Consider the following 20,873-nt stretch of genomic DNA (forward strand, 5'->3'; position numbering starts at 1 on the left):
ATCTGCAGTACAACTATAGTTTTTCAATAGGAAACAATAAAGAAAGAACTACTGTATATTTCACATTCTTTCTCTGTGTAATTGCCATTGCAGTTATGATTTCATAAAAAAGGAAACAGTGTATCGAAAGACATTTTGGTTGTCTGAATATTGATGCACTATCCAGGCTGTTTTATCCCCATTGCTCAGTTGTGTAGTTTGGTATATTATTATTATTATTATTATTATACATTCTGGCGTTAGTCGTGAAGTTGCTTCAGTTACAGCTGAATGAGGTTTCAATGGAAGTGAAAACAATGGAGGATAATATGAAAGACAAAAGGATACCGAAAAATGAATGAATGCATCAGCACCTACTAATAAATGCATTAATAAATGCATACATAAATATAAATGTTCTGAGATAAATCATTTGATACATTTACAGCTCATTATAGATTTATTTCCGAAGGGGCTTGTCCTTCTCAAGCTGAAACCAAATAGGTCTTTACAACCGTGTAACAACGATTTCCTGGCCTTTCTTGCTCTTAGTCTTCCTGCACAGCAGAGGGCGCTTAACAAACCGAATGTATTTCTGTTTGATATGATTCTCTTACTTGTTCCACTGAAAGCTCACCTGCGTATTTTTCATACAACAGTAACTAGGCGGAAGTCAACATTTTTAAATGGAAGGCGGCAAATATCTGTATCAAAGCGGGTTCGATAACGGTCACTGGATGATTGGAAACAAAGTCTTGCATTTTTGATACTCAAGAAAAACAAGATGGGTGTTTCGTGATAATTTAATGGGACGCGTGAACGCATTCGGCAAACGAACAGGAGCTAGCTGACTAGCATTAAGCAACTGTCATGGCCTCTAAATCGGATCAACTTCTCATTGTAGTCTCCATTCTAGAAGGTAACGTTAACTTTCCCATAAACTCGTACTAGCTATTGCATGTAATCTACTCTAGGGAAATGGGTGCGTATGGTAACAAGCAAATAAGCCTCGCAGCTAACTTACTGTAACTAGCTGTATCGCTAAAATGTTCATGGTTAGCAAGATATCTTTTAATGTTGCATTCTGGAATCAACTGTTTGCTAACAGTTTTCGGGTCTAGCTAACAGCCAGACTGGTTAGTCAACTAAGTTCGACTAACATTAAGCATATTTTACTTGGATAATTTAGCCAGTTGGTTAGCGTTTGCTAATGATCAATTGCTACTTGGTTAACGTTATCTGATTAAAAATGTATAGCCAGTTAATCTTCAACTGGTTCATTGTTAGTTGTGCTATGCTGAAACATGAAACCAATTAGAGTTTCAATTGGGTGGTAACCTAAGCATGCTGATAATAATGTGTTCATTTAGATATCTTTCAGCCATGCGTTGACATCGTTCACAAGAGCTAATATATCAATTTAAATCTATAGCTCTAACTGGCTAAGATAGATAGCGACGAAATCTAGCTAATTCAAGAGCCCCAGGCCCAAATCTGCTTGTGACGTGCTCACTCCTATTTTTAGGTCGGCATTTCCCCAAGAGCTCACGCCACAAGCTGGTAGTGGAGGCCAAATTCGATGGGGAACAGCTCGCCACAGACCCGGTGGACCACAAGGATAAACCTCAGTTCTGCACGGAGTTGGCTTGGGAGCTTGACCGCAAGACACTGCACCAGCACAGGTACATTACCAATACGCTCCAGGCAGACGCGTCACCTGTTATCAAATTCATCTTAGAGGTTTATTCCTGTCCGTTGTCCGGGTACTGTCGCCAACTAATCATTATTACAGTTCAATTCATTTATTCTTAATGTTTACTTAAACCAGCAGTTCAGTCTGTTATTGTAAATTGTGAATGTGCATGTGGTTGTTTCTACAAAGTTATTGGGATTGCATGTCTTGATTTCTATTTGATAACTAAAAGCAGTGTCATTTGTCAGACTCCAGCGCACGCCCATCAAACTGCAGTGCTACGCAGTGGATACAGTCACCTCTGCACGGGAGTCTTTGGGATATATTGTGCTGGACCTGAGATCCGTCCAGGAAGTCAAGCAGGTACATGTAACTGTTGCCATGGTTTTCAAGCGTACGGTGCTCTCTGAAGTATACTCACTGATTTGTGTACTCCACAGGCTCCTAAGTGGTACCCTCTGCTTAGTAGTAAGTACACCAAGCTGAAGCCCGGAATTTTACTGGGAGCGGCCCTACAGTAATGCAATACAGACAACGGACGTTGCAATGCAGGGCTCCTCAAGGCAAGGTGAGCTATCGGAATGTCGAGATTCGTCAGTATATGGTATAGGAAACTAGTGGCTTGCTAATGCTGAGGTTGCGGGTTTGATTCCCAGCTGGGACACTGCCATTGTACGCATTTCTGTGTTTTTCGGCAGGTTCTCCTTTCTTGGCCAGCCTGGTGTCGGGTCAGCTGCAGGCGGTTCTGAAAGAGGAAGGGTATCACCAGATCGGACCGGAGGATCGCTGCACGGACCTCTTCGTCTTGTCCGTTACCGTGGCATTTGCAACCAGGCTGGAGCAGGTAGACTGAAATTTTATGAGGATGTCTTTGTTTCATATTGCCATTGGCCATAGTATTTTATATTGCCTTATGAGTAGAGTTTGTGGGTGCTTCTACATTGTAAATGTAATGGAAATTAGAACATGGTAGATCCCCTTGGCTAAGTGCTTCTGCAGTGCATGTACTGGGTAATAAGGGTTTATTTGCCGTGTGTCTGAACACAGCTGATCTCCAGCACCATGAAGCTGTCCCAGGAAGGGTCCGAGTTCTTCTTCTACTACACGCTCCTGGGCAATGACATCACCAGCGAGCCCTTCCACAACCTGATGAGCCCCAGCTTCGAGCCGGAGCGGGCGTCGGTGCGAATCCGCAGCAGCATGGCGGTCCTGCGGGCCTTCCTCAGCCAGCAGCCCAATCTGCAGGTAATGCACGCATGCGCCCGCCGCTGCATGGAGCGATACTGATACGCACATGCGCCCACCGCTGCATGGCTCAGTACTAATGCATGTATGCGCCTGCTGCTGCATGGAGCGATCCTAATGCGCATGTGTGCTTGTCATTACATAGAGCAATATAAATGTGCTCGCCATCGCATTGATCGATACTGATGCACGTACTGTTGCATAGAGTAATGCAGGGCTTCTTAGCGTCTTGGAGAGAGCCCAGCTCTTGTTGAGAGTGCTCTAATGAACGAGGGCCGTCCTGCGTTCAGTGACTCTGTTGGCTACATTTGCAAAGCTTTTAAGCTGAAATCGCGTCCATTAGGAAGTTCTCCCAAAACGCAGTCCTGCTCAGTGTGGTTTTCAGGCTACGCCCCGACTGGACGATCTGAGTGTCTCAACGCAGAGACTTCCTGTTTGGTGCCTGCTGTTGGTCTTAAGAGCGGGGACAGGCATATCTGTTCCTCGCGTGCTGGTGTGTTTCTGTCATTTATGCTTGTGCATTGAATTAAATCATGAAGCAGGATCACTGAGTTGGTAAAACCTGGAACCCTCCCAATTCTGGAACATGGACTGAAGTAAAAAGAGCTGTTCCGGGTTTTACTCCGTGCAGTTATCCAGCAAACTCAGCCATCCTGCTTCCTGATGCAGTAATTCCTGTTTACAGACCCCAGGTTTCATTGCTCTTTGTGCGTTCTCTGGCAGATCCATCTCTGCTGTGGGAATCACTCTCTGGGAAGCACGGAGATCTCTCTGTCCGGTCTGGTGAAGGAAGGGGCGGAGCTGGAGACGCTGCCGGCCACGGTGGAGGGGGCCTTCACCATGGTGCCCCCCAACCGGGCCAAGCTCAAGCTGCCCGCCGTCCCGCCCGACCTGCAGCCCACCCTGGGGGTGTCCGTCATGCTCCGCACGGAGGGCGTCGACCCGCAGGTACTGAGCGCGCTCCGAAACCACGGCACTGTGGGATCTCTTACTGCCACGTGGCTTCTTAGAGGATAAATTTGGCAAAAAATAACCAAACATGAATATGCAGATATGTCGTGAAAATGGCAAAATGGCCTTTTTACGGTTGTACTCTGTGTGTAATGTACTGTACATAATTATATATCGGATTGCATGATTGAATTATATTTAAGTATTTTTGGTAATTGTAGAGAACTATTGATTGTAGCTGTATTTATAAATTGTAGCAGTGTCGTCTGTGCTGGTATTAAATGAACCATGTCTTTCGCGTTTGCAGTTGGGGAGTCCCGGTCGGGGTGCGGATGGACCCTCGTCTCCGGTGAAAAAGGGGTGCGTGTCCCCCGTCCCGCCCCAATCTCCTCCCCCTGGGCAGAGGCCCTGTGTGCCGTCGCCCCCGCCCCGGTCCCCCGTCCCGTCACACAACTCCACCGAACTGCGCTCGGCCAGCGAACCGCACCCGGCCAGCCTCCACACGGAGAGCGAAGCCGAGAGCCTGCTGGAGGACTCGGGACAGGCCCAATCTATCCCAGCAGGTAGTGGGGCCGCAGCAATGAAGCATTCTCCCCATCCATCATTCACTTCAGGCCCTGTCTGTAGATGGTAATGCATGCCATAAACTGACCTCAGACAAAATGGATACGTACACACACACACACCCATCCATCCGTCCGTCCACCCTCATTATACCTGATGCCGACATCATGTGTAGCCAGAGACCAGTTTGCTGAAGATGAGGTGTGTTTGTCGATTGGTCCGCTCGCAGGCCCCCCGGGTCCAAGCGGTGCTCAGGTCCTGAGCGAGCCGGAGGCCCCGGCGTCCTCCGTCAGCGTCTCGGCTCCCAAGATCGCCATCCCGTCCTCGGCGCACCACTTCTGCTTCTCCCTGGACCTCCGGAGCGTTCGGGACATGGACGTGGGCTTCCCGGTCAACTGCACTCTGAGGTGCTGAGCCACTTCGGCAATTTTATTCTCAGCTGGCCTCGCTGTTGGGTACCCTGCGTCGCTGTAGCACAGAGGGGTGCCCTGCGTCAGAATGCACTGCTGTAGGCGGGGAGGAGGGGCAGGCAGGAGAGGTGATTGGCTCTGCTAGCGAGCCACTCCATCCAACATGTTCTTACACTGCTTTATCTTAATTAAAGCCATTCAGCTGAAGTGCATATTGATCCTGGCCTGCATTTTTAAACATTCCTGCGCATTACTGAGGCTCAGTTGACTTGATGCTGTGATTTTGAAGTTTGTGTGTGTCAGTGCGGATATGGGCACTGCTGCTGTACTCTTGAGCGAGATACGGAAGCTGTGTGCCACTTTAAGAAGCCTCCAGCTGCAGGGCATTAGTTTCCTTTTATAAAGGTATTAGTAGTGCGTTTCATTTGTGGTTATTGGAATGGAAATTATTGAAGGGTATGGGCAGCTGCTTTAGGAAAATGCAGTGTTAAGCAATTTAAACACAGCAGCGTTAAGCAGTTTTGACTCAAACTCTCTCTCCTGCTCCAGGTACTCTTACCAGTTCTTTGGGAGTGCCGGACCCATCATGACCAACCCCGCTGTGGAGGTGCAGAAGAACATGGAGGTGTTCCTGCCCCAGTCCTACTGTGCCTTCGATTTCGCCACTCTGCCTCAGCAGCTACAGGACACTTTCCTCAGGTGTGCGTGTGTGTGTGTGTGTGTGACAGAGAGAAAGAGAGATGGGTACCATGTTACTTTGTGTAGCGTTAGCGCCTGGCTAACGGTGTTCCTCCCCTCTGGTGTGTGAGACTGGCAGTGTGCGCTAGCGTTAGCGCCTGGCTAACGGCGGTCCTCCCCTGCCCCAGGGTGCCCTTGGTGGTGGAGGTGTGGCACAGGGACCCCAGCGCTCGGGACCTGCTCCTGGGCACCGCCAGCGTCCAGCTGTCCCACCTGCTGGCCGCGGAGAAGACCCGCTTCCTGGGGCCCACGGGACAGCAGCACTGGAGACAGACCTTCAGTGACAGGATCCCTGTCATCAGAGCGCGCGGGTACAGCCTTCTGCTTTTTACACACACACACACACACACACACACACACACGCACACACGCGCGGGGGTACAGCCTCCTGCGTTATACATACACACACACACACACGCACGCACGCACGCACACTCCTTAAGGTTGCTTAATGCTATGCTCCTGACAGTAGGTTTTGGACAAAAGGATAGCAAATTGGCTATCTCTGGAACTTTCGGTACAGCACGTTAAAAGCAGTGATGGACAAATGGAAGCCTTAAGTATATTGTAAAATATATTTGCTTTGGGCTGGGGGAAAAAAATCCTCACCCTTAAGAATGGTGCTGTGGCAGAAATTGCACTAGATGGCGGTGTTGGTGCTGGCCTGCATTTCGGCCTTTGTGTCTGCAGTGAGAGTTTCCTCCCTCTGTGAGAGTGTCTCTGTGTCTCTCGGTGCAGGCCCAATGAGAAGGTGGCTGAGCTGTGCTACGTCACCACCCTGGAAGACCTGGGATTGGTGAAAATCCAGGACATCGTCGTATCCGAATCCACTCAGGTACGTCTTTCCTGCGCAATGCTGGATTCAGCAAGTAGTAGTGTTTATGAATGACTTAATGAATGATTGCATTTATATAGCACTTTTCCGAACACACAAAGTGCTTTACAGTGATGAGTACCCCCCTCCTCACCCACCGCCAATGTGTAGCACCCACCTGGGTGATACACGGCAGCCATTTTGCACCAGAAGACTCACCACACATCAGCTAATGTGGAGAGGGAGAGAGAATTTTTTTGCCAATTAAATCAGGGGATGATTAGGTGACATGTTCTAGAGAGCCAATTTAGCCAGGACACCGGGGAACCCCCTACTCTTTGACCTTGGGATCTTGCATTGAGGAGGATCGTGGAGGGGGGTTAAAAGGTTTGAGAGAGACTGATTCTGCCTCACAGAACGCGCCTCCCGAGCAGCCGAAAGCCGAGCCCCCTCCCCGGAAGCAGCGCCCCCCCGCGGCGGTACCGGCGGCTCCGCCCCCGCCCCCAGAGCCCCGCGAAACCCTGGAGTACAAGGCCGCCCTGGAGCTGGAGATGTGGAAGGAGGAGCAGGAGGACCTGTTCGACAACCAGGTGATATCACGTTGCCTTAGCAACCGCTAACGGTCCGAAGCTGAATCTCAGCGCTGGCCTGTCTCTGTTCACATGCCCATTCAGGTGACCCGTCAGTCTAATTCAGGGGTGTCCAAGCTTTATCTAAAAAGGACTGGTATCGCTACAGGTTTTTTTTTTTGTCTGGCACTAAGGCACGTGATTCCACTGATCAACGTCTTGTGTGGAAGCCATGATTGGTTTATTAGTTTAATTTGTTTTTGTAGCATTAAAAGCTAGCAGTGTCATGTGTGAGGCTTGTTCACTGACTCATTAAATGCTAGTGGTGTGATGCTAAAAGCTAGTTTACTGATGCTTTAAGAGCTAGCGATGTAGCAGTGTCATGTTTTAGGCTAGTTTACTGACTCATTAAGTGCTAGTGGTGCGATGCTAAACGCTGTTTGTCTTGCGCAGCTGAAGCAGAAGGAGCTGAGCCACATGCGGGCTCTGGCGGAGGAGTGGAGGAAGCGGGACCGAGAGCGAGAGGCGCTGGTCAAAAAGAAGGTAGCCACGCCCATTCAGAGAAAACAGCCAATCGCCTGCATTTTCTATAAACATGAAACTTTACTTTCAGGTTCACACAACTCTGTAACTTTGTACTTTAGCACTAAAACTAACTTTCAAATGTAGTCTGTGGTAAAGTAACTAATCAAGTCTTTCAGTTGACTTTTTATGATAGTAGTTATAATTGATCTTTTGAGTAGTAAGCCTTACTATTAATAAATGCTAATTCTAGACTAGTTTAACTTGGGCCTTTCAGCAGGATTACTACCCAGTGCGTCTTAATGCCTAATCCTTATTCTTCATGTCGAAAAGTCACTGACCTGTGTGATTCAGCACTCAAAGATGGTCTCGGTCAGTGCAGCCTTCCCTGTGATGTGTGGCAGGAGATGGAGTACAATCTCTTGGAGGAGCAGCTGCAGAAAACCTTGGCTGACTTGGAGAAGAGGGAGCGGCACCTCGCGCACGCGGAGATGGAGGTGAGCGCACCGCGGAAGTTTCCGGAAACAGAAGCCGTCAGGAGAGGGACATTTTTGAGGTTTACAGTACTTTCCACAAATCACACTGCTTTAAAGGAATAAACTTTGATCAAGTCAGAATCAATCAATCGTCCAATCATGGCTGTAACTATAACTTGGTGTGGTTGAGCCTGGCGGATGCGCTCGACGGTAAATGGCGGTTTAAAATGGCGGTTTAAAAGCGGCTCCCTCCCCCCTCGCAGACGCAGCGGCTGCAGCGGGACATGCGGGCGGAGCACGACTTCGCCATGCGCGAGCTGCAGGACGGCGGCCGCCGGCTGCGGGAGGACTGCGCCCACCAGGTGGAGCTGGAGAGGTCAAAGGTCAGGCAGCTGGAGGAGGAGTGCGCCCGGCTGCAACAGCAGGTAGGTGAGCGGGGGCCGCGGGGTGGGGAGGGGGAGGGGGGGCGGGGCTGGTGTTGACCTCAGGGGTCAGCGGAATGCGTTAGCCGCCTGCCAACCCGCAGCTCGCCCATCTGTGAAGACTGGGGCCTGAGGCCCTCTGATGTCACACAGAGGGGACGTTCTCACTTGCCAAACAAAAAAGCATCGCCCCTCTTCAGTCTTGTCCTGAAAGCAAAAGCATGCCGACCCCACCCCCCAGCAGAAAATCAGACTGACCCGGCGCTACGCTCAGGCTCTCTCTGGTGTGGGGGCTGGGCTTCTGTATGCTGGCTTTGACGTAGGCATAGCTTTAGCTCATACAGCCAGTATCAGTCACTCGCATGTTTCTAACTGTCCTGCTCGTATTATAGTTACGAAACATTGCACGCTGGATCTTGACATGGCAATAATATTTAGGGAAATAAAAAAGCTTTTAAATGATATTTAAACAGACACTTTTAGCTGCGATTTGCAGTGCTGTGCACACTTTCGCGTCTTATCGAGCTACGAACTGTGAAGTGGAACATCATTTCAAAAACAGACCATCAGTCATAAATTATCAGTCAAATTATTGCTTGTTTGATAAGTACAGAGGACCATAAAACTAATTTAGTTCAAAAACAGACTAATTTATCAGTAAAAGTGTTGCTAGGTAGTTAATTGCATAAAGGGCCATAAAAATGATTTGGTGATCCATACTGCACAGTATGTCTAAACAAAGCTAGCTACAGTGTTTCATTTAGCCCTTTCTCTCCTTGGTCATGAACTCCAAAGGAGTTGTAGTACAGGACCTTTTTGTAAACGGTACATTCTTGGTATCATAGCCAAGCCTTGTGACCAGTTTTACACTTTTGTTTGTTTTCATATTTCTCATCCTCTATTTGCTGTATCCACATTCTTCCTGTACGTGAATTGACTACCTGCTGCTAACTGGAGTCTCTCCACACGAGCATGTGATCCTGATATGGGAGAAATTGGCATTGGGCAGATGCTGTTGTCCAGAGCGACTTTGCATTCTCGTGTATGCATTCTGTTTATACAGCTGGATATTTACTGAAGCCATTTCGATTGAGTGCCTTCGCTCTAGGGTACAGTGGCAGTGCCCCAGCTGGGATTTGAGCCTGCAGCCCTGGACTTATAAGCCCAATTCCCTTTTTATTGTGGCCTCGAGAACATGGACAAAAGCCCTAGTTTCTCATCTGTAACTGACACAATGACTCAACACCATATTTCTAAAGAAGGCACAATAACTTGGCTAAATCAAGGCTGGCCTTTTATAGGCACAAATTACTACACTGGAAATTTTGCCTTACTCCCCCAATCCTCCCTCCCACCCCCACATGTGTGATTTCATTTCACCTGTTTCACTTTATATAGTTTTCACTTTGAAGGATTTCCAGCTGTGACAGAGGATCGGGCCTGCACTACCTAGTCCAAGCGTTTCGGTCGTTTTAATGAACTGCACTTTGTTTGGCACTAGTACGCCAGCGCAACCATAAAGCAGGTTAATGCTCTGGTACAATATGGGAGAAGAACACATCCTTCGTAGCAATAGCCTGGGTTCCTTTTCTTGCCTGTTTCTCTCAGCGAGTCATCGGCTCAGGTTTTTAGTCTCTACGTCTGTATGGTTCCTGGGACCCCCTCCGTCCCGACAGCCCCACTTGGTGAGGTAGCTCTGTCTGCCGTCTCCTTTCCGCATGAGCGTCTGGACGCCGCGGCTGTAACGCATCGCGCGAAGCGGGTTTCTGACGCGCGAGTGCGTAGTCGGTGAGAAGTACGCTGCGGCCGGACCCCGCCACGCGGGGCGCTATATCTGGTCCCCCCGTGGCGGGAATGCTTAAAAACACACCCCCGCCCCACCCCGCGTAGGCTGCACCCCGGGACCCCGGTTATCAGCCTGGAATCCCCCTGTTTGTCCCCCCTCAAAACAGAATACCACCCTTTGTGCTGGAAGTTTTCTCCACTGTCTGCTTTGTGTCAGTGGACAGGCTGGAGCAACTCATAAGGCCTGGATCTCTCTCTCTTTCCCTCTCTCTCTCTCTCTCGCGCTCTCTCTCTCTCCCCCTCTCCCTCTCTGCTCTCTCTCTCTCTCTCATTCTCTCTCTCTCTCTCTCTCTCTGAGCAGGGAACTTTTAAACTCCTCTGCGGCTGGAATGGCCACATTCCCTTGCATTCCTATAGTCTTTTTTTTTTTTAATTAAAATTTTTTTGTCAGCCATTTTTTGATAAGATGCAGTTTTTCCTCCAGTTGAGGAATAAAGTAGACTGAGCTGCAGGCCATCTTTTCATTGGATGGAAAAGACGGTGCTATTGTCTTGTTTACTTAATTCTTTTTGATGGATTTGCCAAAGCATGCAAAATGTTTTTTTGTTTTTTTAGTTTTTTTAAATGAGGACCACATGCTGTTTTAGTGAAAGAATTGAGTTTTCCTCGTATTTAATGTGCAACAAAAGTCTGCTTGGAAGGAACCCCTGGTACAAGGCTTTAAATGATCGTATCAAATGCTCAACAACTGAAGTCATTATGGGCTCTTTTTAAAATGTGTGGTTTCTGTTTCCTGGTTATTATTTTCTCGTGCTGTAAGACTGCCCAAGATGCACTGAAGGCCTGTTTTTATAAACCCATTACAGCGGGCTCTATCACTGATAATATCCCCCGTAAACAGGAGATCGGTCAACGTTCTGAGTGCACATTGGAGCCTGTTTACACTTGTGTCTGATACAGTTGACCAATTGGATTTCTGTATATATGATGCATGTGATTTGCGTGGTTTTGTACTGCTGTTTTTTAAGAATGTGCTGCATATTTGATTCTGTGCATTTAGACTGCGATCACATTTCTCCTTGTTATCGCTCAGTGTTTCCACCAACCTGGCGATCAGCCCAACGACACCGTCTCGAAACTTGAGCATGGTCATTATGGGATGTCATTTGAAAGCATCATGTTTGTGGTCGGAGAAGAGCGTGCTAGATTACCTTCACGTCTTATCCATTATCTTCTGACATGCAACAGATTTGTCAAGGAAACAAACATTTTTTTTCTTAGTTGCAATACCCATTTGCATAAATGAGACCTTAAGATTGCAGGCTCCTTCTGAAGTCATGCTGAGTTTCCTCTTCCTGTTCTGGAGCAGATTCAGGAAGCAGAAAGCAAGTATAAGCAGCTGGAGAAGGAGTTCCTGCAGTTCCGCGAGCATCAGAACACCCGACCAGAGCTCCGCCTGCAGTCCGAGATCAACCTGCTCAGCCTGGAGAAGGTGAGCTCCCCTGTCACTCAAAACCTGCTCAGCCTGGAGAAGGTGAGCTCCCCTGTCACTCAAAACCTGCTCAGCCTGGAGAAGGTGAGCTCCCCTGTCACTCAAAACCTGCTTCTCGAGGGATAAGGGTTTCCCTCCCTCCCTGTACCTGGGGGGTCAGGTGTGGAGACAGTCTGGCCAATCAGGAGCTCCAATTATTCAGTTAATTCCCTGGGAGAGGACCAGGGCCAGATTTAGATTTGAGAGCCGGATTTGAACATCCGTGCATTATAATCGCATGCTTGGCCTTGATTGAAAATGGGATAAACTGGTAAACTCGGAAAATAAACTGGTAAAATTTCTGTTCGGAGACGATACCAGACATATATTTTCACTTTTGTGAAGGTCTTCTTTACTGCATCTCCCAATGTTTACCTGCAACAAAGTACGGTTCCTCTCACCTGCTTTGAGCCAATCAGACCTCCCCAGCGTTTATGTCCCAGTTCTCATTTGCTGGGTACTATATGGTGAAAGAACCGGTACAAGGACAACATAAACAGCTGCCAGGAGGCTGGTGTAAGTAAGTCTTCTGCAGCGCAGGAATTCAGAAGTTTTCCCTGAACTGAAGGGAGTTAAAATTCCAAAACGGGAATGAAGGACTCGTCGTGGCCGAGGGGCAGAGGGACCGTGAGTAATATCCGGAAGGACTGCTCCTGCACTTCTGCCTAAATATAGACACATTTCAGATCTGACCTCCTGAAGTGCTCCTCTTGTTCGTCTGGGTAACCGAGTAACAAGGTCATATTTTAAGAAAAGAAAATGTTCATCTGCCATAATATTTAGCTTAAGTGACACGAGTGGATTGAAAGCATATTTTCTCCTCACAGCGGATCAAGCGTCTGCGACCCAGACAGCGGTATATATAATCTTTCACCAAATGTTTGTAATGGGCTAATGTGGCTCTCTTTGATTTACCGCCCTCGATTTAAGGTGGAACTCGAGAGAAAGCTGGAATCCACCACAAAGTCCAAGCTTCATTACAAGCAGCAGTGGGGGCGCGCCTTAAAAGAGCTGGCCAGATTCAAACAGGTATGCCGTTAAATATTCTGACCCATCTGCCTTGTTTGTCAGTCCGGTTGGAAAGTAACTCTTTGCTTTGCCTGTATCGAAACACTTTGAGTGTGTTTTACACCCGTCAAAGTTTAATAAACTTCCAGCCTTATCTCCTTAATCAGTGTGTGGTTTAGTCTTGGATTTTTAAATTTATTTTGTTTGACAGGCGTTCTTATTCAAGCTTACATGGCCATTGTAGGAACATACGTTAAACATGTCACAGAAGCTTCTGGAACAAGGGGGTGGGGGGGTGGGTGGTACACAGAATAGCTGAAAGCATGTGACTGAGTTAGCCTGAGTATCGAGCCAAAATATGGAGCTGAGACACTGACCTTGCCTACAATTTTTTTGCCTACAACTAGATTTGTCCAGTTAGTGCTTTTAGGTAAGCATCGGCTACTTTTATTTATTTATTTTTAAATGATTATTATTATTATTAATAATAATAATAATAATAATAATAATAATAATTAATAATTTTCAATAACTTTCTCCCCTTTTCGCAAGCTGAAGGGCACAACCGGACCTTTCGTTTGGCCCAATTGTTGCGTGTTTGTAAACGACCAGAAGCCGTAAAAAAAAAAAACAACCTCTGCCTTGTAGCAGACGGAGGGTCGCGATTGGCGGAGCAGCAGACGGCCGTGATTGGTGGAGCAGCAGACGGCCGTGATTGGTGGAGCGGGCTCACCGAGACACCACTGTAAACAGAGCCGACGCCCGAGCGCTTATGGGCCCTGCTTAATAACTGTTAAAGACGAAAGCCAGCTGCAGAATCTGACCTGCTCCTTTCTTTTCTTTTCTTTTTTTTCAAGCTTAAGTGCCAGATATGCTAAGAAAACACAAACTGATTTATGCTGTGCTAAGGGTTTCATAACTCCGTGTGAAACGAGCCTATAAATCACGCTTGCGCTTTGTGAAGCGCTAGCCGCGCGGCCTTAGCCGCTTAAATGTCACGCGTGGTCGCCAGGGCCCTGAAAGCACCGGGATCCGCGGCTGGCCGCGACCTGGGAATGTACCGCGCCGTAGCCGTGCGCGTTAGCTCTGTCGGCTCTGTCAGCTTGTCCTTTAAGCGTTGGTATTTCGGTGAAAACACACCGCTGCTTAATTGATGACTGTGCGCGTGAAATCTGATTGGCGGCGACGTGCGCCATTAATTATCGCGGTTTACCAAAAATAATAAATGCGGAGAGTTATTAATGTCCCCAGAAGTTTTCTGGGGGGGTGGGGGGATTCCAGTTCTTTCGAGAAGAACTCAAACCATCCTCTTAACCTCGCATGCATTCCAGTCTCGGTAAGCAGGTCTTATCTTTCTGCTCCTAATGCTCCAGATATGGCCGTCTGATTACTCTCAGGCCTAACATGCCTGCTGCTCTCTTCGCTCCGCCTTCCCACAGTGCTTTGCAGTTTTTTTTGTGTGCGTGGGAGAGCCGTGAAAATGGGAGCGTGAAATCCTCCAGGTGCCTGTCCTGCGCTGTCAGTGCGGATGTTTCCAGAAAACTGCGGTTGAGCCGCGTCTGGCCCGGTTCCCCGACGGCGGCTCAGTCTGACCCTGGGGTGGGGTGGGGGGGGTGGAGGGGTGGAAGGGGGGGTCACCGGCCACAGGGAGTGGGGGGGCGGGGGGGGGTCACTCGCTGGTCACCCAGCTTTTCTGTGCCTCTCCCCCTCCCCTTATCCTTGTAGCAGGCCAAACTCTGCAGAGCCCTTTCCATCGAAAGGCTGGCTGATATCACAGAGAGTGTCATTCAAGGCTGTCGGGGGAGGACCACACACCTCGTCAACACTAGGAATTCAGCTCAGTCTCAGAATGAGCCAGCCCTCATTTCTCAGTTTCAGTTGCAGTAGGTTAATGGGTGCTCATTGAGTCTGGTACTTCAGAGCTTTTGATGTGCTATATCGCTTCAGAATTAATCTCTACCACACAGTCCTGTTGTTATTTTGGTTTTGGCATGAAGACAAGAATGAGAGCTGTGTTTTCACTGACTGACAAAAAGACAAATAAATGAAGTGTGTGTCCTTTTCATGTTGCAGTTGTACAGATTTGGTGTCGGCAGACAAGAAGAGCATGGCTTTTATTTTTAGGACGGTTCGTTGGTCATCCCGACCGCTGATCATCTTATAGAGCCAGCGGTACGTGGGAAATGGAGCTGGTCATCTGGACCTTGCCTGCACTGGCTGTGGCTGGCAGCCTTGTAGGGCATAGTTAGCTGTAGCTGTAGGCAGGGAGGGTTGCAGTCCACAGGGTGGCTCACAGTGATGATGCGTTCTGTTGTGCTGTGCCAGAGAGAGCGGTGGCTCACAGTGATGATGCGTTCTGTTGTGCTGTGCCAGAGAGAGCAGTGGCGCACAGTGATGATGCGTTCTGTTGTGCTGTGCCAGAGAGAGCAGTGGCTCACAGTGATGATGCGTTCTGTTGTGCTGTGCCAGAGAGAGCAGTGGCGCACAGTGATGATGCGTTCTGTTCCAGAGAGAGCAGGAGAACGCCATGAACCGACTGAAGAAACAGCAGCAGGAGCTGGAGCACATGAGGCTTCGCTACCTAGCAACCGAGGAGAAGGAGGCGGTCCGAACGGAGAAGCAGGAGCTGGAGGACATCAGGAACGAGCTCAACAGGTACCGCCCGCTACACCACACGCGTGCGGAACGAGCGCGACAGGTACCGCCCGCTACACCGCACGCGTGCGGAACGAGCTCGACAGGTACCGCCCGCTACACCACTGGCGTGCGAACGAGCTCGACAGGTACCGCCGCACGACGCATGTGCGGACGAGCTCGACAGGTACGCCGCTACACCACACGCGCGGAACGAGCTCGACAGGTACCGCCACACGCACAGCGTGCGAACGAGCTCGACAGGTCCTCGCTACGCCACGCGTAGCAACGAGCTCGACAGGTACGACGCTACGCCACAGCTGCGGAACGAGCTCGACGTACCGCCCGCTACACCACACGCGCGGAACGAGCTCGACAGGTACCGCCCGCTACACCCACGCGTGCGGAACGAGCTCGACAGGTACCGCCCGCTACGCCACACCGGCGGAACGAGCTCAACAGGTACCGCCCGCTACGCCACACGCGTGCGGAACGAGCTTGACAGGTACCGCCCGCTACACCACACGCGTGCGGAACGAGCTCGACAGGTACCGCCCGCTACACCGCACGCGTGCGGAACGAGCTTGACAGGTACCGCCCGCTACGCCACACGCGTGCGGAACGAGCTTGACAGGTACCGCCCGCTACGCCACACGCGTGCGGAACGAGCTTGACAGGTACCGCCCGCTACACCACATTCAGGCACAGACATGGTTTAAGCTTGAAAGCATGAATGTGAGCTCTCATCTGTACGCGCAGACACAATAAGCCTAGAGCACGTGTGCGCAGACGAAACAAGTTCACAGCTTGAGCAAACAGAAACTGGCTTAACGTGAGTTTACTTAAGATCAAGCGAGTGCAGGCTTTTGTTTATTTAGAATGAGCGGCTGCTTTTGAGTGTATTGAGCCTGATGAAATCTGCTTTCTTTATTATGCGATAGTAAATCAACCTACGAGAGTTTCTAAGGGGAAGGTGTTTTAGACTGGCTGCTGTCAAGTCAAACCTGATGAGGTGTGGACTCATCGTGACATCACTGGTGTTTAGGGGTGTGCTGGGTGTGATTTCAGGGTGAGACGGGTGTGATTTAGGGGCATTCGCTCGGGGCTTGCATTCGCTTTCTTGCTTTTCACGAGAAAGCGCTCGGTCTGTCCCCCCCCCCCCACCAGGCTGAAGCAGCAGGAGGAGGCGCGTCCGTGGAAGGACGCTGCCCCGGCCGCGCCCCCGAACGAGGCGGCCGACGACCACCTGACCCGCCTGCTGGAGGAGCGGGACACGCTGCTGCGCACGGGCGTGTACACGCACGAGGACCGCATCATCCTGGAGCTCAACCGCCAGATCCAGGAGGCCATGGCGCACAGGGCGGGGCAGTGACCGCGACCGCGGCCCGCCCACCGCGCCGTCGGACGATGACCGCACCGGACCGCGCCGGACCGCTCGCTACCAACACCGACCGCGTGCGGTCAAAGAAAAAAACTCAACGTGTATACTGTGTAAAGTTTTTGTAATGTATGTTTTTGTATAGATAGTTATATATTCAGTGTGTGTTTTTAAAAGTTAATATAAACTAGCTAGGATGGTGGGGAAATTGAGCTTCATGTAAATGGTTACAGTAAAGCTTTTAGTCTGATCTGTTATATGATGTATTAGCTGAAGTTTGTGAGCTGTAGTTAGCTGCTGCTAAAAGTTAGGAAAGTTCTGGAAAAACTAAAGTGTGTGTCTTCAGGCAGTTAAAATTTTAGGCATTAGTTTTTCTAAAACAAAATTTGTTCCTCATATATTCTTCTGTATTTAAGGGATTTCTACTAATGGTGGCATTATCTTGTAGAAATAATTTTAATGCAAGTGCTTTGCTGTCTCTCCAGTGAGCCAGAATGCTGGATTAGTGTGTGTTGTTGGTCATCATACTTCTGGGTGAGTTTTGATCTTCTACTTCCAAATATTTTATTAGTGGCAGACATCAGAATCCACTTCATGGTGCCTCAGTGTGTTTAAATGTGTGTTCCGATCAGGTGTGCCTGCAACACTGTCTGCAATCAGCAGATGGCGCTACTGCATTAGAAAAGTTTACAATGCTAACGTTCCTCGTTTTGTGTGTAGAAATGCAAGTGCCAGCCTTTTATATTTAGCTTTTTTTCCCCCTCATCAGCTAAAATGCATGACATTTTGTATGTATTTTGTACTTAATAAATTATTTCATACATACGTCTTTTAAGTGTAGTTTTTAAAATTAGTCATTTGTGGGCATTCACTATCCACTGCAATTCAAACTACAAGGAGACATTTAACTTCTTCACAGATCAGTTGGACAATCCTGTAATGACTTACTGCTGCATGCACTTAATGACTGGCTCAAAATGGCCTCTGAGTTCACAGTGTGCTGGAACTGTCCTTAAACAACTGAACATTGGGCTCAATGGACATCTCCTGAAGCTCTAACCCAAAGCCGCGATCGGAGCGGGTGCCTCGCCCAGGGTTGTCCTGAGGGGATAGGAGCGCAGCGTGACCCTCAACCCCAAGAGGAGCCCAAGGTTGGGTGCAGGTGCGGTGGAGTGGGAGAGGGTGAGGTACAGAGACAGGCCCAGGTTGGTGGGTCTGTGTGTGGGAGAGGTGGGTACAGGAGACAGGCCAGTTGGGTGGACGTCGGTGAGGGAGAGCGTGGGGTACAGAGACAGGCCAGGTGGGTGAGTGCGGTGGTGGTGGGGGTGAGTGATGGTGGGGTACTGGGTAGACAGACGGGTACAGGGAGACAGGCCCAGGGTTGGGTGGACGTGCGGTGGTGTGGGACTGCGTGGGGGGGTATGGTGTGGGTGAGCGTGGGGTACAGACAGACGGGTCAGAGCGGGTCTGTTTTAGCTCAGCCCAGCGTGGTGCTGCAGAGAAATAACAGCCTGAAAGTGCGCTGGGCCATAAATCACTAAACAAACACACAATGTTTTAGACCAGGGAGACGAGAGATGTCTGTACTGGGGAGGGAGGGGGGGGGGTGGGCTTGGTACATCACTCCCATGACAGTGTGACATTCACTTTACAGGTACTTTACCAGTGAATGATAAACCGTGCAAGTTTGTTTCTTAAAAAAAAAAAAGAACAATCTTGAGTGGGGAACGAAAAAAAAAAGATAAAAGAAAGGCGTCAATGTGCTTTAAGCGAGAGGCGGAATGAGCCTCAAGAAATGAAATGGATCTGCCGGAGAAAGGGCTGCTCAATGACTCATCTCAATCCGGCTAAAATGCCCGCCATCGATCCGGGGAGGGCTGGCCGTCGCGCGGAGACCGCGCGCTGAAGGACTTCGGCAGGACCGACTACGCTCCCGAACAGAGCCCAGACGTTTAGGAGGTGTCAGGGAGCTGTACAGAAAGCAGCAAGGGCCAAAAAAAAAAAAACCCAAAATGATAATTGCCTTTCCGATTCCAGTGACAGGAGTTAAGCAAGCGGACGCAGATGTGTGTTGGCATGCATTTTGCGTGTTATTTGTCATGCTATAAATGATTTTGCATAGATATTGAGGAAACTGCCAGGAAATTTTACAGGTTTTTTTGGAGATGGGGGGGTGTTTATACAATTAATGGCTATTGCTACTGCTAATGATTTTAACTGGTTCCCTTGCTTTAGTTATTTTGTCTTACCAAATTGGGTATTGTAATTTTCCAGATATTTTCTTGTGTTTACTTAATTTCCTGGCCTGGAAAATTGCCTCAGTCTGGTATAATGATCCTGTGACCATGGCCTCTCTCTACCTACAGCAGTGCATGCTGGGAGTTCAACTGAATATAGGTTAGTGCATTGGTGTGCCTGATAATGATATTGAATGGTGGAGGGGCCTTATTTTACCTTACGTGTGTCATTGTGGGGCTCATTGTGTGAGACATTTTCACGCACACACACACACACACACACACACACACGCTGGTACTGAGGTCAACGATCACTTGATGAACAAGCCTTTCCTATCTGTCCACTCTGTGCACTGGGAGTCGGATCACACGATGGACACGTTTCTGTTCTCACGTCGTCGCCGTGGCGATGGCGGAGGCTTGCATAGCCGTGCGGTGAGTAAGCTCCCCGCGCGGGTATCTCTGCTCGCGGGGGTGTCGCCCGCGTCGCGCGGCCCCGCGGCTGTGAGTCGGGGGTCCGAATTCCTGGGGCCGGGTTATCGGGCCGGAGGGGGCCCCCGCTGCGGGCTGCCGTCCGTGAGGCCTGCTCGGGGCCGATAGCGGCGCGCGGCGGTGTTTAGACACTCGCCCCCGCGTTCGACCGAGCCCCCCGCACTTATGAGGACAGGCCGTCAGCCACAGCTTACACAGCCGATACGGACGCGTGCTATCGTGCTATCGGCACGTTCGCCTCGGGCCCGGCCTTCTGATTTATGCCTGTCCGGGACGTGATGGCTACCCCAGTCCTCTGTGCTCTTTGATAGCGACCGCCTCTGTTACACACATGCCTCTGAGATCTCCATTATGTACAGTAAGCATCTTCTCTGCAGCAGGTATGAGTGTTATAGTCCTCTGCCTGCCACCCAAGGTGAACAGACCATAAGAACACCAGCTGAACACCATAAGAAACTGACTTAATTTAAAACGTTCTCCAAATGTTATCTATGGTGCAAGAATCTACAGCCTCCTCCACCACACACTACCATTAACCCGTGCAGGCAATCACTCTGCTGAGTATTACCTGGTATTGTACTGTAGTGCGGCTCATTGTACTTAATAAACCCAGTGATACAGATTACAGTTGCTGTTTACATGTAATCACAGTAGGTACATCTGTTGTCTGTTATCTCAGGTAGTTTTGAAATTGCCTAGTTTAACGCTATTAAAAGCCACTGGTGTTCACCTTACACCTGCACAAACACAAGTGATTTTTAAGTGAATTTTACCACAGCTCTTTTGCTTGTGGGTCTCCTAAAATCATCACCACACACCATCATACAGGTACCTTTTTGGAAATGATAATATCGCTCTCGCATACCTGTAGGCAATCTATCATTACCTTCAGAGGTATATGGGGCTTAACTTGTTTTGCTGCAGCTGCAGATAGTAGATATTATCAATGGGTTTTTGCTCTCCGTTCTGAAGCGAAACAACCTTGGCTCTGACAGAGCACTCGAATGCAGTTATGGAGCCAATTAATTTGTGCAATGCAGCCGTTGTACCTTTCAGCACTCTCCCTTTCTCAGACACTGGTTGCCTTTCATATATTCCAAGTTAATAGTAATTGAAATGAGTTACACAATTTTCAGACTTTTACACCATTCTAGATGATGGTGCCTGCCAAGCACACGATGGGAAAAAAAATGCACGCTCAGAGAAAGTATCGTTTGGGGCGAGCCCCATTTGTCATGTTAATAATCTGAGGTTGTAATTTAAAAGGTCAAGCCAGAACTTAGATTTCTCACAGGCTTTTTATAACTGCATTATATGTTTCCAATTAGTCCGCTGCGAAGAAGTTAGAAAAACTCAGGCATGATCGCTAATTGCTTTTGAAAGTGTGACCCCTGTCTGCTTAAGATTTTCCCGAGCAGGAAATTC

General features: G+C 49.1%; 1 protein-coding gene across 1 annotated transcript; it reads left to right on the forward strand.

The window, feature by feature from the left end:
* Nucleotides 1-613: 613 nt before the first annotated feature.
* Nucleotides 614-17,544, forward strand: cep120 (centrosomal protein 120). Its single transcript, XM_064297226.1, is given in 20 exon segments — nt 614-898; nt 1,505-1,661; nt 1,921-2,035; nt 2,113-2,212; nt 2,329-2,516; nt 2,720-2,917; nt 3,641-3,865; nt 4,176-4,431; nt 4,662-4,839; nt 5,392-5,541; nt 5,709-5,891; nt 6,319-6,415; nt 6,811-6,984; nt 7,417-7,506; nt 7,890-7,982; nt 8,225-8,386; nt 11,538-11,660; nt 12,630-12,728; nt 15,217-15,362; nt 16,509-17,544. Coding segments are annotated over 20 exon segments (2,988 nt in total). The 5' UTR covers nt 614-849; the 3' UTR covers nt 16,714-17,544.
* Nucleotides 17,545-20,873: the final 3,329 nt, after the last annotated feature.

The sequence above is a fragment of the Anguilla rostrata genome, chromosome 10, assembly GCF_018555375.3.
Source record: "Anguilla rostrata isolate EN2019 chromosome 10, ASM1855537v3, whole genome shotgun sequence".
Lineage (NCBI taxonomy): Eukaryota > Metazoa > Chordata > Actinopteri > Anguilliformes > Anguillidae > Anguilla > Anguilla rostrata.